The 15878-nt window shown below is 38.4% G+C and overlaps 1 protein-coding gene across 1 annotated transcript; it reads left to right on the top strand.

The window, feature by feature from the left end:
• Positions 1 to 401: 401 nt before the first annotated feature.
• LOC114401752 (nucleobase-ascorbate transporter 1) lies at positions 402 to 15041 on the top strand. The gene is made up of 14 exons (XM_028364331.1): positions 402 to 604; positions 2491 to 2588; positions 10910 to 11086; positions 11728 to 11828; positions 11913 to 11988; positions 12471 to 12530; positions 12623 to 12810; positions 12898 to 12994; positions 13532 to 13618; positions 13819 to 13877; positions 13980 to 14071; positions 14248 to 14325; positions 14399 to 14559; positions 14829 to 15041. The coding sequence occupies exons 1-14, from the start codon at positions 529 to 531 to the stop codon at positions 15039 to 15041; spliced, it is 1563 nt and encodes a 520-aa protein (XP_028220132.1). The 5' UTR covers positions 402 to 528.
• Positions 15042 to 15878: the final 837 nt, after the last annotated feature.

Genomic DNA, 15878 nt, shown 5'->3' with positions numbered 1-15878 from the left:
GTGGTGAGGAGTGGCGGCAATGAGCAAACGACGACACTAAGGGCAAGCTCTTGACAACGCGAGACGAAGAACCAAGAACGAAGGAGAACAGCAGCATAAACAAAGAGTGAGGGAGAATGTTTTTTAATTTTTAAATGAAAAACATTTTGGTCACTTCACATTGAGAAATTCCCAACATCATTGCTACATTGACCCAGCTCCGAATTTGTGGAGCCCACCTAAATTCTCGTTGAATTAAGTTGATGGGGTAGTTCGGTAACTCACCACCGTTTCAAATTGAAAAAACAATTAATAAAAAAGATGACAGAACACAGAAGAGAAAGAGGGCGTTACACTTTCTTTCTCAAATACTACATTAAAGTAAAAATTAAATATTCATGCTTTAGTAGTTCACTTTATTATCTGCACTTTACTTTGTTCTGAACTCTTCTTCTCTGCTTCGTCCTTTCTTCCTTTCGTTTTCTTTTTCATCCGTGGTTGTTTCTTTCTTCCTTGAAACTCTTTTCTTTCTCTGAAGAAGCTTCAACAATGGCTGACATTACTCATCCACCTATGGAACAGCTTCAGGACCTTGAGTACTGCATAGACTCGAATCCTCCATGGGGTACCTTATTCCTGTTTCTCTCTCATTTGGGTTTGTTTATTTGTTTTGTTTTCCACTTTCCATAATCTACACTCATGCACAACACAAACAAAGGCTTAGGAGTCTCACTCTTCTTTCAAACTTACTTTTTTCACTCCTCATTTTACATTTTCTTATTCTTATTTTTAGTTTCTAATGTGCTTTTCCATACTCTCCTCTAATATAGAAAAAAGAGCGTGCCCATGTTAACTATTTTAAGTTTTCTATTTTGGAACACATGACCATTTATTTGGCTTTTATCTTTCCTAATGGCAAGTTACTTCCCTTTAGTATATAAAAAAAACAAATACTCAAATGGACTGAAGAAATAATAGAAGTTCTTTGCTTTACTTGAATTAAAGCTCCTTCCTGTGTTGGGATTTTCAGTGATATGTTACTGCACGTTTTGTAACAAGAGAGACTAAGCTGTTACGTTGGTCCCGAAAATGTGGACTTAAAGTTCAAATTTTTATATTGTTGTTGTTGTTGAGATAGAGTGGGACTCTGCACTTTTCTGTTAGTTTTTTTTTTTTTTTAAAAAAAAACGTGTTCTCCTTTCTGTTTGGCTATGTTTTCTCAGGAGGTTTTTTTTTTTAATTTAAAAATACAAATTCTTTCATTGATGTTCAGTTTTTTTTATTAGACGTGCATTACATTATAATTTCTACTTCTTTTTAGCTATGAAACAGTAATAAGTAATGACCATAGCAAAATAAAGCTAGCCATCATAGCATTATATGGTAGTTACCATTTTTCCCTGTCATTTTAGAGCACTTTCTAGTTTCTACTACTTCTCGAGTAACAACGTCTTAAAAGTAATGGCCCCACCAGTGTTTATGTTCTGGGTTCTCTGTCTAAAGAACTGAAGGATCCTCCAGAATATGGTAAGTTCCGAAATTGCCCTTCTGCTTGATTAGTGAACGAATTCATCCCATCCTGGTGGTCTCTTAGCAGTTCTTCTGGTTCTTGGTGCTGGTATGCTATCAGTTCTCTGTCTAAAGAACTGAAGGATCTAGTCACTCCTGTTATGATGAAATTGAAAATATTTAATGATTTTAATGTTCACGACCTTATGGGGGGCAGTAATGTCCTGGGAATTTGAATCCTCTCCTTTTACTCAATAGTTATGAGGAAAGAAGCTACAAATTTTTACTGTGGCGGGACCCACCATTGATTATTACAATTTTGTACAAAAGAATTTTGTGTCTTTCTCTCTGAGGACCCTCTCCTGCTATTTGCTAATTCACTAAATGATAGAATTGAGATCCATTTCCGAGCTGAATTTTAAACAGTTGGTACACTCATACTAAGCTCCTTTTTATTTAGTTTTCTTGTTGAGGATGAAATACATGTTTTTCTTTCCTTTGGTCCTTTGCTAAAGAAATGAAGATTAAAGTTTTATGCTGGTTCTATGAGAAGTATGATATGATTAAATTTTAAAAGACAGATTAGTAGATTTTAAACGTCTTCAAATTTCAACATGTTAAGAAGTATTGATATGATATCAATATCTATGTCACCAACAAGGTGGTGTCTATTAAGGCTCATGATATGTTGTTCTTGAAAAGTGAGTCTATAGTGCCACTTTACATTTTGAAAACTAATCCTTAATTTTTGAGTAGAAGTTTGCAAACAATTTCTCCAGTGTTTTAATTCCAATGTTGTGAATTGTGATATTGCTTCATTTCAAGAGAAACCAATTATCAATCTGATGTTCTGCATGGTTTAAAGGGTGTATTTTGAAAGTTAAAATCTAATGTCAGGGGTGATTCTTTTACATTCTATTGTTAGTCTGTTAGGCGTGACATTAAGAAACAATTATCTATTACTTTTTTGTCTTCCCTCATTGTGAATGACTTGTATTGCAGCTGAAACCATCCTATTAGCATTTCAAAATTACATATTGATGCTTGGCACAAGTGTGATGATCCCTTCAATGCTTGTTCCAGCTATGGGAGGAAGTTCTGTAAGTTGAATTTCTGTCCTTGTGTTATTTCTTCCATTCAACTTCCTCTCTATTACCTTAAATGTTTGTCGTTAGTTTTGATGTCCTCCATCCACAAAGAGCCACTCAGATATGCATTGGTTCTGATATAGATAGGATCATTATAATATTCATCCAATCCATTGTGTCTCACTTCAACATTTGGTTTTCTAGGTTTTAACTTTTTTCTCCATTTTTATTCTAAGCACTTTTTTCTTTTTGCTTGTTAATATTTTGGAAGGGATGTTCTTCCAGGAATTTATTTTCCAAATGGAATAGGCCCTTTAAGACATATTCTGGAAGGCCCAAACCACCTAAGGCCCGATACCTTTTGTTAGTGGAAGTTAGTTAGAGGAGAGACAGTTAGAATAATGTTTCGGTTATATTGGGAGGAGTGAGGAATTGTAAGGATCAGGCTGGAATTGGAAATAGAATTGGGAGAATTGGAAATAGAATTGGGAGCTCTGAGAATCTTTCTCAAGCTTGGGGGACCAATTGCTTTCATTTTGTTTATGCTTATCTATTTCTGTCTTACTTCCTTATCTGTTTGTTGAAAATGAAGTGACTGCATTGCTGAGAAATTTGAGTTACACAATACAATAGAGAAGTGCTGAGCTATCTTTTTATTTTTTTTATTTCTCAGCCACTGCTTGTATATTTATATATAAAACAGAAAGAGAGAGAGGAGATAAGCTGCCTTTGGATAAGGATTAGATACTCAGCTTCCCTCACACTCAACATGACAACACATAAAACTTAATACACACTCAACCTCACACACACTCAAAACAGCCTTTTACCTACACAGCTGTCTACACAATACAGCTCTCTACAATATATATATTTAACACTCCCCCTCAAGCTGGAGCATATAAATTAAATGCTCCAAGCTTGGAACATGAACTGAAGCATCTCAAGCTGCACCACCAAACTGGAAAGGACTGCCTCCTGATGGAGTTGATGCTCCCAAATACAAAATTTGATTGAACTGGGGCAGGTTGCTGACTTGTGTGGAGGTAGAGGCTGCTGCTGCCGGAGTAAATGAAAATTGAGGAGTTGATGCACTGGAGAACTGGCAGAAGTAACAAACACAGTGGATGACGATGATGTACTAAATGTGGAACCAAATGCAGACTTAGTGGGCTGCCAACTAAAGTAGAACTTGGACCACATTGGAGCTAACAGAGTAGACCACCGAAGAGGAAGCAGGGGTGCCAAGTTCAAAAGATGTGGCAGGACTTGAAGAAGGAAACAACAAATTCCCAGAAACAAAAGCTGCACTTGCTGCAGGGCTGGACTTCAAAGTGATTAGTACTGATTAGGAGACAACACACTCCCCCTCACGAGATGGAAGGTGGAGTCAACACTTCCAGCTTGGGATGAACAATACAAGTAGAAAAATAGACAATGAAACATGCCGGAAACACATTGGCAGCAGATTGAAAATGACTGAAAAACATTCAAAGACAATTGGAATATGTTGAACCATTAAGTAGAAGCCACAACACAATGCTTAACCACTTAACAGAAGCAAACACACTTAACCACCTAAAAGGTAGAAGCAAACCAAAGCTTAACCATCAAGAGCAGAAGCTAAACATGGTGCTTAACCACTCAAGACAGAAGAAAAACACAATTTTTGAATGCTTAACCACTATAAAGGAAGAAGCAACACAACAATGTTTAATCATCCATGGTAGAAGCTTGACATCAATGCTTAACCACCATGGATAGAAACTTAATGACTTTTTTTTTAAATAGTAGAGGTTCTTGACTAGATTGAACCCCAAGGACAGCAATTACTTCAAGGACAGAGACAAGGAAGAAGTTGCTGGACAACAGGATCAACAAATGACCTAAAGTAGGGTTCGTGACCAGATTGAACCCCAAGGACAACAATTACTTCAAGGACAAAGACAAGCAAGAAGTTGCTAGACAACAGGATCAACAAATGACCTAAAGTAGGGTTCTTGACCAGATCGAACCCTGGGGACAGCTATATTAATCAGCAGACCACACAACAGATAAATAGAAGGACATGAGACAATGGAGCTGCACAACAAAGGGTTAAGAGAGACAAACTAAAAGAAGCCTTAAACAGGACCAGAACATGCCACAGTTCTGAAGACAAAGAGGAAGGGCCAAAAGAGGAGGTTTGAGCAGACAACGATGGTGACTGACAATGGTAGACGACGAGAAGCAGCAAAAACAGCGGAAGATGATCACACCTGCCCAGTAGAGACAGTGGCTGACAGCAGAGAAGGAAAACACAGGACCGGAAGTAGCCATTTCTGGTCAAAAGACGAAGCCCTAACGGAGAAGGAGAAGGGAACACAAGGGCTGGAACTATCAAGCTATCAATACCGAAAACAGGGACTGAAATGTGCCCAGAAGGAGACTACAAAGCTGTTAAAACTGGGTACACAGGGCCGGAAGAAGTCATTTCTGACCAAAGAGACGAAACCCTAATAGAGAAAAAAGGAGGGAACACGAGGCTGACACGTTCCAGGTGGTCAAAATTAAAAAAACAAGGGCTGGACTGTACCCAGGACTGGCCGACGAAGTGACTGGAGGTGGTCCGGTGACATTCCGACGGCTGGAAGGCGGCACATGGGCTTCACGCGCTGGAAATGATGCGTTGCTGTGGTGGCGCGTGGTGGCGCTGCTGCTCACGTGACTTGCAGGGGTGGGTCGCGCACCTCGAGGCGCACACAACCCTGGTTTCGCCGGAAAATTTGACGACGGCAGACAGCGGCCAGAGGTGGCAGCGGCGGCGGCGGACAGCAGACGGAGGACGACGGCTGGCGGCCAGAGCAGGTCAGAACGGGATCGTTCCTGCTCTGATACCATGTTGAAAATGAAGTGACTACATTGCTGAGAAATTTGAGTTACACAATACAATAGAGAAGTGCTGAGCTATCTTTTTATTTTTTTTATTTCTCAGCCACTGCTTGTATATTTATATATAAAACAGAAAGAGAGAGAGGAGATAAGCTGCCTTTGGATAAGGATTAGATACTCAGCTTCCCTCACACTCAACATGACAACACATAAAACTTAATACACACTCAACCTCACACACACACTCAAAACAGCCTTTTACCTACACAGCTGTCTACACAATACAGCTCTCTACAATATATATATTTAACACTGTTATTGCTCCTACTTATAGTTGATACTTGACAATGTTCACTCAATGTGTACCTGTGCCAAGTCTGGAATTGTTAAGCCAAGGCTTAATCCAACATTACTTCTCACTCACCTTGAACCCAAAACCATCAAATCTGCCCTTTCAAACCTAACTTGGCTTGCAGCAATGAAGGTCGAGTATGATGCACTGCTCAGAAATGGCACTTGGATCTTAGTTGACTTGCCCCTGGACCCCCTTCCAGGAAAGGCATTGGCTGCAAGTAAATAAGTACAAAACCAGGCTCGTTGCCAAGGGCTTTTACCAACAGCTAGGATATGACTACAATGAAACCTTTTCCCCTGCCATTAGACCTGTCACAATCAGGTTAATTCTCTCACTCTCACATATAACTGACCACTACAGCAGCTGGATGTCAACAATGCTTTCCTCAATGGAATTCTTCAAGAGGAATTCATGACTCAACCTCCAGGCTGAGTCCTCCAACAAACAGCTTGTGTGAAGACTTCACAAAGCCATTAATGGCTTAAAACAAGCCCCCAGAGCTTGGTTTGACAAGCTCAAAGCAACTCTTCATTTAAAATTTTCCTCCAGCAAGTGTGATCCCTCTCTCTTTGTTTACTCTGAAGCAGCTTATATACTAGTCTATGTTGATGATATTATCAATTCTGGAAATAATTTCAGCCTTATAATGTCTCTTGTTTCAAAGTTGAATCCTGCATTTTCTCTAAAGGATTTGGGTCAGCTGGAATAGTGTTTGGGAATAGAGGTTTCATCTCAGCCTAATAGGTCTCTTATCTTCACCCAATCCAGATACATAAGGGATTTACTTTCCTAAACCAACATGGAAGAAGCACATCCTATTTCTTCTCCTATGGTTGGAGGCTGCAAACTCACTAAGACTGGTTCTGAGGATTCTTTGATCTTACACTCTATAGGTCAGTGGTTGGGGCTCTTCAGTATGTCACAATCACTAGACCAGAAATCTGTTTTTCAGTGAACAAGGTGTGCCAGTACATGTCTAAACCCACTGAACAGCACTGGGCCACAGTCAAAAGGATCCTTAGATATCTTAAAGGCACCATATCTTGGGGATTGCAATTTTAGCTCATTTCTACCAAGAATCCCTTTCTCATTCATGCATACTGTGATGTAGATTGGGCCTCCGATCCTGATGATAGGAGGTCCACATCTGGTGTAGCTATCATTCTTAGTCCAAACTTGATCTCCTGGTGGTCTAAGAAGCAGACTGTTGTTGCATGGTCCAGCTCAGAGTTAGAGTATAGGAGCATGGCCTTATTTGTAGTAGAAGTTACTTGGATTTTGTCTCTTCTCTTTGAACTCAAGGTCTCTCATGCCTCTCCTGTCATTCTTTGTGACAACACTAGCATAGTGGCCTTGGCTCATAATCCAGTTCTTCATTCTCGAACCAAACACATGGAGTTGGACCTGTTTTTTGTTCAAGAAAAGGTGCTGTTAGGAAGCAAGAAGCTACTCTACTTCTACTCCTAATAAAACACCATAAAAGACTAGAGAAGAGCTATAAAGAGATAAACAAGATAAATTTCAGATTTCTTCATTGATACCTCAATAGGTGAAAACCTTACATTATATAATAACCCTAATGAATGACAACCATACATGCATGTGTCACCATCTAGTATTTTAGGAAATTAAAATAAAACCAAATGACATCACAAGGATAATATCTAGATTACCTAATCTATAAAAACCATCTATTTAGGCCTCCTAAGCATATCCTATCTGGTGCTCACCAATCTGGTTCTAGTGGTTCACATTCTTGCTGTTGGCCAGTGTAAAAACATCCTCACCAAAGCTCTCACACCTTTCACCTTTTCTGTCTGCAGAGCCAAGTTCAGAGTGCTTCAGAAACTTTTAGCCAACCCCCCTCATGAGCTTCTGGGGGGTATTAGAGTATACCTACTCTGATGGGTGTATTTTTTTTCCTAGTGTTATCACTGATAGCTGTTAGTACAACTGTTGTAACTAACTAACTGTAATTAGTTACACAGTTAGTTCGGTTATTTTAATTGACCTCTATATAATTTGAACATGTAACCTTTCAACACTTGGGTTGAATAATAATATCTTCCTCAATCTCAATCTCTCTCTCTCTCTCTCTCTCTCCAATTCTATTAGGGAGGAGCTTCAAGGTGTATATTGACCATTGTATTCTGCACCATCTTCTCCAGCAGTGACTCACCACCACAGACCAACAATGTTGGTTATTCAAGCTCATGGGGTTTCAACTCGAAGTCATCTACAAGCTAGGCCCTGACAATAAGGCTGCGAATTCTTTATCCTGTCGACACCCCGTTTTTGAACTTCACACCATCTCAATCAATTTCTATTGTGTGGATTTCCCCATAATATGTGCAGAAGTCTAGAAGGATCCCAACTTGGTTCAGTTGAGTAGCACTTTGCAGTCTAATTTTGATGCCAACTCCCACTATGTCCTTCATGATGGGCTAGTATTCTTTAAAGGTTGTTTAATGTTTCCCAAATTTTTAGCCTTGATTCCTACACTTAGGGATGAGTTTCACGATACAGTCACAGGAGGGCATTCGGGTTTTACCAAGACCCATAATGTAACACTCCGATCGAATCACACTAGAATGAGAGGGATCCAAAGACTGTACAAGTATGAGTCTGTGTAGTTGAGGATGACTTAAAGGAATTAATTGGTACTACCTATACCAACAAGATGCATTTACTTTTATAGCCTATCACATAAGAACTCCATAGTTAAGCGTGTTGGGCTTGGAGTAGTTATAGGATGAGTGATCTTCTGGGAAGTTTTCCAAAAAGCATGTGGGTGAGGACAAAGCACACTGAAAAGTCCCATGTTGGTTTGTGGGGACAGTCATTGAACTGAAAGTAGCTGAAGCAAATTGTCGAGGTCTCTAAAAGGACTACCTATGGATGGTTCTAACCAGTGAAGAGTTCTGACCAACAAGGATGATGAGTAAAGTGTCACCGGAAGAAGTAAAAAATCAGGGATGTTACAAATGGTATTAGAGTAGAGCTCTTTCCTAGTACAGTGTGGTTCGAGGACGAACCAGGCGGAAGCTGGTGGGCATACAATACCCCGATCGAATCACACCAGAATGAGAGGGATCCAAAGACTATATAGGTATGGGACTGTGCAATTGAAGATGACTTAAAGGAATTAATTGATACTACCTATACCAACAAGATGCATATACTTTTTGGTAGCTCATCAGTTAAGAACTTCATAGTTAAGCATGCTTGGCTTGGAGTAGTTATGGGATGGGTGACCTTTTAAGAAGTTTCCCGAAAAGCGTGTGAATGGGGACAAAGTACGCTGAAAAGTCTTGTGTTGGTTTGTGGGGGCAATCATTGATCTAAAAGCAGTTAGGAATAATTGTTGAGGTCTAGGAATGTCTACCTACGGAGGGTTCTGACCAACGAGGAGTTGATTGAAGTGCCTCCATGCGAAGTATCGTAGTGTGAGAGTCATCGAGAAGTTGACAATTAGGGGTGTTACACATAAGAGGCTAGCTTCCTCTTTCTTCTGGAAAGGGATGAAGGCATCCATTATGGACTATATTTGCCAGTGTGATGTTTGCCAGCATAACAAATACCAAGCCATGTCCACTATAGGTTTGCTCCAACCTATTCCGATTCCATACATCGTTTGGGAGGACATCTCCATGGATTTCATAATCGGTTTACCTAGCTCACAAGGCTATGATGTGATTTTGGTGGTGGTAGACCAATTATCTAAATTTGCTCACTTCCTCTCCTTGAAACATCCTTACACAATGTGAAACAATAGCTGGAGCTTTCATTAAGGATGTAGCCAAACTTCATGGATTCCCCAAATCCATCATCAGTGATAAAGACCCTCTGTTTCTCAGCAAATTCTGGACTGAATTGTTTCATCTCTAGGGCACTGTGTTGAGAATGAGTACAACTTATACCACCCCCTGACCAATGGCCAAATGGAGGTGGTCAATCGGTGTTTGGAGACCTTCGTTCATTGTTTTGCTTCAGAGCAACCTTCCAAATGGGATTTGTAGTTGTCGTAGGCCGAGTTTTGGTATAACACCTCTTCACATTTTGCAACAGGAAAATCCCCATTTGAGGTTGTGTTTGGCCAATCCCCTCCATCTGTGCTTCATTATTTGAATGGGGAAACCTTGGTGGATTTTTTGGCTACGATACTCATTGATTGGGATGAGGCTCTTCGTCAACTCAAGTTCCATTTGAGTAGAGCCCAACAAACAATGAAGAAGTATGCTAACGCCCGTCGCTGACATGTCATTTATGAGGTTGGAGATTGGGTGTACGTGAAGCTTCAATCACATAGGCAACAGTTTCTGTTGCCTGTTGAAGCAATCCAAAATGGTTCCCACACTACTTTGGACCTTTCCAACTCCTTTTTCTGGTTGGAGAAGTGGCTTACAAACTAAAGCTTTTGGATTCAGCTCCCATTCATCCAGTTTTTCATGTTTCCCAGCTCAAACGATCAGTGAATAGTGGTTCTTCTGTGAGTTCTTTGCCTCTAGGATTGGAAGTTGGTGAAACTAAGGTCCCCAGTCCAGAAGCTATAGTTGCCACTCGTGGTACTGGTGGAGGAATGGCTCAGTCTTTGGATATCGCAAGCAGTGGAATAGGCATCTTGGGAAGTGGCAACTTCCATCAAGGACAAATTTCCTAGTTTCTGCCTTGAGGACAAGGCAAATTTCATAGGGGATGTTATTGATAGGAATTTAGTTTCCAAATGAAATAGGCCCTTTAAGACATATTCTCGAAGGCCCAAACCACCTAAGGCTTAATACCTTTTATTAGTGGAAATTAGTTAGAGGAGAGAGTAAGAATAATGTTTTTGTTATATTGGGAGTGAGGAATTGTAAGGATCATGCTGGAATTGGAAATAGAATTGGGAGCTCTGAGAATCTTTCTCAAGCTTGGGGGACCAATTGCTCTCGTTTTGTTTATGCTTATCCATTTCGGTCTTACTTCCTTATCTGTTATTGCTCCTACTGATAGTTGATACCTATCATGTTCTTTAGCAGGATCTGTAAATTCATGTGAAATCACTTGTGTTGCTTTTCAATTTGATGCTGATTTTAGTTGTTAGTGTTTTGGTTTCTTGTTTAAATAGGGTGACAAGGCACAAGTAATACAGACACTGCTTTTTGTAGCTGGTATTAACACACTTCTCCAAGCACTTTTTGGAACAAGACTTCCTGCTGTAGTTGGAGGTTCATTTGCATATGTAATTCCAATTGCTCATATTATTAGTGACTCCTCATTGCAACGAATCAATGATCCTCATGAAGTAAGTTTCCTGCTCCTATTCATTTTTGTACATTTTGAAGAACATAAAATTTAAATATCGGCCTTTTGATTCTTAGCATTAATCAACTGATCAAAAAGCATCAATGCACTGATAATTTTTCTGTACTCTCTCTCTCTCCATGAGTTCTGGATATGTGATGGATGATGGATATGCTCTGAATGCATTTTCAGGAAACTAAAAGGCCATAGAAGCCAGGATTTAATATTTTCGACAAACTTCCGTCAATAATTAATTTAAAGGGAAAATAGGAGGATTTTAGTTGCAGATATGCTAAGTATTGATCAACTAGAAAATCACTTGCTAGTATTTATGAACTTCATTGTATGCACATTATGAAGTTGTAGATGACTTGTAGGGTCCCATGGTTTTGTGCATCATGGTACTAGGTAAGTCCCAAATCTTTAAACTTGACTTTAGTCTCAAAATATTTAATAAATTTTCTGGTTTAAAGTTTAACTCGCACTGACATTTGAACTAGATGTTTGATAGATGATATTGGCAGCCTTAAATAATTTAGGGATCTGCTATAAGATTATTTAAGTTTTCTTAGAAATGCACTTAAAATACTTTCTTATTTGGTAGGGTATTGAAAGAGATCTTGCAATCTGATTGGTTTGCAGAGATTTTTACAAACAATGCGAGCTATACAAGGAGCTCTAATCGTAGCCTCAAGCATTCAGATAGTCCTGGGTTACAGCCAAGTATGGGGTCTCTTCTCAAGGTATTCTAGTTGCATGTAACGTGTTTGAAAATTGAAATTAACAAAACAATGCTCAAGCATTTACTACTATATGAATTTCTCCAGATTTTTCAGTCCTCTTGGCATGGCACCTGTAGTTGGATTGGTTGGATTAGGGTTAATTCAACAAGGATTTCCTGCGGTAGGTGTGGCTCAATCTATTTTATTTGTCATGCTCATAAGCAATCTCAGAATGAACTCCGATCTAATGACATGACTATTTGAATTTCAATCATGTTATCAATATCATCTAGAAGAAAGCTTAATCTGTATGACAAAAAAAATAAAAATATAATTCTGGAACATATCTTAAATCCATCTCCTGAAGTTGTCAGTTATTTTAAATGACAGTAAATTTTCTATGTTGAAGTTTTGATATCTGCTTTTAGCTTCTAAAATTGAGGGCTTCATTTAGTGGGGTTCTTTTTCATTTTCTTTTGGGGTAAAAGGTCTTAATCTAGATTGCCTTTCTGGAGTATTTAATATTGCATAATTTGTCTACTGACACTAATGTGGATAATTTTCTTTAGAAAAACCATTTGATTAACCAAGCTCCCTATTGCTCGATGAAAACAATATTTCCATACTATTTCACATAATTTTCTCTATTACTTTTTGTTTCAGTTGGGGAACTGTGTAGAAATTGGCATACCAATGCTGTTGTTGGTTGTTGGGTTGTCACAAGTAAGTGGTTTAGTGTAACCAGAATGTAGTGTTAATCAAGTAATTAATTAATTTTTTTTCCTTCAGACAAACTAATTTGGTGTAAATTGCAGTATCTAAAGCATGTGAGACCGTTTAGAGACACTCCTATCTTTGAACGTTTCCCAGTTTTGATTTGTGTCACAATCGTTTGGATATACTCTGTCATTTTGACTGCCAGTGGAGCTTATCGGCATAGACCCACCATAACACAGAACAGTTGTCGCACAGACAGAGCTAATCTAATATCTACTGCCCCATGGTACATCAAATACTAATTTTGTATCGTCTGATTAGTATTAGTTTTGCTGAGTTCTCAGTTTATTTATTTTTTTCTTAATGCTAATAGGTTCATGTTCCCATACCCTCTCCAATGGGGTCCACCAACATTTTCTGCTGGTCATTCATTTGCAATGATGTCTGCAGTTATTGTATCAATGGTGGAGGTATCTGTTGTTCCCTTCCCACTTCTCACTAGTCTAGCAAGACAACTGTTATTGGGGTTTTGTTCTGGCTCAACTTCAGAACTTTATTATATTCACCTGTATATTATTTTTAGACTAAATTACACTAGCCACCCCTGAGGTTTCGTGTAATTACACAAGCACCCCCTGCATTTTTAACCATTACGATCACTTCCTTGTAGGGGGAGTAGCATATCAAGGGGTGTCAGTCTAATAACATATAATGGGGGGGTGTCAGTCTAATGTTTTCAAACATAAAGGAGGGTTAGTTAAGGAATAGAAAAAAAAAGTAATTTGAGAAAAGCTTAGGGGGTGCAAGTGTAATTTACTCTTATTTTTATTGCTTCTGTAACTACAGTATGACAGTATTCTCATGTTGAAACTTGCGTAAGTTGTTGTAAAGTCTTTTTCTCCATCCATGATTAAAAGAGGCAAAGCAATACTTCCTCCACCCCCCCCCCCCCCCCCTCCATTTTGGTGAATTTCCAACAATGGCTTGATCATGCACTTCTCATGCAGTCTACTGGTGCATATAAGGCAGCATCTCGTTTGGCAATTGCCACTCCACCTCCTGCTTATGTGTTGAGTCGAGGCATCGGTTGGCAGGTAAGTTTACTTTGTTGTTAGCTCAAACAGTGGTTACTACAATGGAATTGCATAAGGTTATACTTGTTCATTATTCATTGAATCGGATACTGTTAAGATATTAATACTGTGACTTAATCAACATTCATATTAATACTAATACTAATAAATAATAATAGTTATAGATGTGTCTGAGAGTGTATTCTGTTTATTTATTTTAGGGAATTGGTATCTTACTTGACGGTCTCTATGGAACAGGGACGGGTTCGACTGTTTCTGTGTAAGTTTCCCTCAAGTGAATTGCTAGTACAAGTTTCTCCCTGTATACGACCTTTATATCTTTCTATGGTAGCATGATGAGCATTATTGTTGGTTATCCTAGGGAAAATGCGGGACTCCTTGGCCTAACCCGAGTTGGAAGTCGCCGAGTTGTTCAAATTTCTGCTGGTTTTATGATATTCTTCTCTACTTTAGGTCAGTACTCTATTGATGTTTCAAACACAAGTTTTGACTACACTAAAAGCAATCCAGTTCCTAATCACTTGATCAATCAAAGCTGTTTTGGCTTTTATGGTAACAGTATGCTATGAGAAAAAAAGAGAGCAGCTTTGCTTAAGTCTGCTGCTTTGTTTCACTTCGGTTATGTGCAGGAAAGTTTGGAGCTGTGTTTGCATCCATACCCTTCCCAATATTTGCTGCATTGTACTGTGTTCTCTTTGGCCTTGTTGGTACGTAGTGAGATTGTATTGTTAAGTTGTTCCAGTTCCTCTCTATTCACTAATACTTTTCCATGTTCATCAGCTGCAGTTGGCATATCATTTCTTCAGTTCACAAACATGAACTCTATGAGAAACCTTATTATCACAGGGCTCACACTGTTCCTTGGAATATCTGTTCCTCAATTTTTCAGTCAATATTGGACCAGTTCACATCATGGTCCTGTTCATACTAATGCTGGATGGGTGAGTGTTCCTTAACAGCCATGAGCTTGTACATTTGTAATGAGAGATTTGTTATAATCTATAGCTTTCATAGTTATTGTAATTAAGACAATGATTTAGGCTTGTCTAGTTACTATAACTAGGAATCTAGGATAAATCATTTTCCTAATTACAGTAACTTGGAAAGTTAATGATCACAACACAACATTTTTCCTCACTAATTTGACTGTCATTGCTTGAATTAGTAATTTAGTCTAAATGCTGTTGATTCTACTTTTTGGTAATTGCAGTTCAATGCTTTCTTGAACACCATATTCTCATCGCCGGCAACAGTAGGTTTGATTGTGGCAGTGTTCCTTGACAACACTCTGGAGGTCGAAAGGTCAAAAAAAGACCGAGGGATGCCATGGTGGGTGAAGTTTAGAACATTTAGAGGAGATAACAGAAATGAAGAATTCTATACTTTGCCGTTCAATCTCAACAGGTTCTTCCCACCTACTTGATGGAAAATGAGAGCCAGCCAGGGTAGAAGATTAGGTTTTCTTTGAGTTGCACATGCCAGAATTCGTCATGACTAACAAATGCTATTCTTCCTTTACCATCACCCAATTTTTTTTGCTGACCACCTAAAACCATGGTCCAACAGAGGATTGTAAAGCATTTGGGACTATGCTGTGTAGATTCAATAAAGTAAACTTTTCTCCATTTCCTTTGTGTGTGGCTACCATGTTGGCAACGTTCTTCGAAGTAGAAGCAAAATTAAATATTCCTATTTATGAGTATTAACTTCTATGTCTAGAATTCAATTTAGTCATTTTACTGTATGAGTTTTTCTATCTTTGTAAGTTTGCACAAGTTAAGCATCAAATTAGGGGCGGCGAAAATTATTTTCAGTATTCTATAAAGTAAAGAGGAAACTTGTTTGAATTTTTTAATTGTATTCAATATTCTATAAAATAAAGAGGGCCACCAATAAAAAGTAAAACTGTTACACAATTTTTTTTTAAAAAATGCAATAATAGATAGTATGTTTTTAGAGTTTAAAGCATGGTTGTGAAAGCAGTCTATTCATTGATTCGATTGAGTCGATTGAGGTAGTGGGTGAGTAATTTAATCGGTGGGTCAGTAATTGGTATGATTTAACTCGATATATATTAAAAATTTAAAATTATATATGTATTTATTATATATAAGTATATAACTAAAATTATTTGAGTAAGAAAAATTTATCCATACTCTGAAATCCAAAATAACAATTGATAATAATGAGATATTAAAATGATATCGTAGAGGTGGTCTATTTTTTTTTTTTGTAAAATCAGTCGGGTTGGAACCGGTTC

This window comes from Glycine soja, chromosome 20, assembly GCF_004193775.1.
Source record: "Glycine soja cultivar W05 chromosome 20, ASM419377v2, whole genome shotgun sequence".
Classification (NCBI taxonomy): Eukaryota; Viridiplantae; Streptophyta; class Magnoliopsida; order Fabales; family Fabaceae; genus Glycine; species Glycine soja.
Note: the sequence above shows the minus strand (reverse complement) of the source record. Positions and strands in the feature narration are given on the sequence as shown.

Excerpts from the sequence above, each read along its gene's own strand:
- LOC114401752 (XM_028364331.1), top strand. The coding sequence starts at position 529 with ATGGCTGACATTACTCATCCACCTATGGAACAGCTTCAGGACCTTGAG. Across the intron at positions 11,829-11,912 it reads GTATGGGGTCTCTTCTCAAG|ATTTTTCAGTCCTCTTGGCA; the intron begins GTATTCTAGTTG and ends GAATTTCTCCAG. Across the intron at positions 13,878-13,979 it reads ACGGGTTCGACTGTTTCTGT|GGAAAATGCGGGACTCCTTG; the intron begins GTAAGTTTCCCT and ends TGGTTATCCTAG.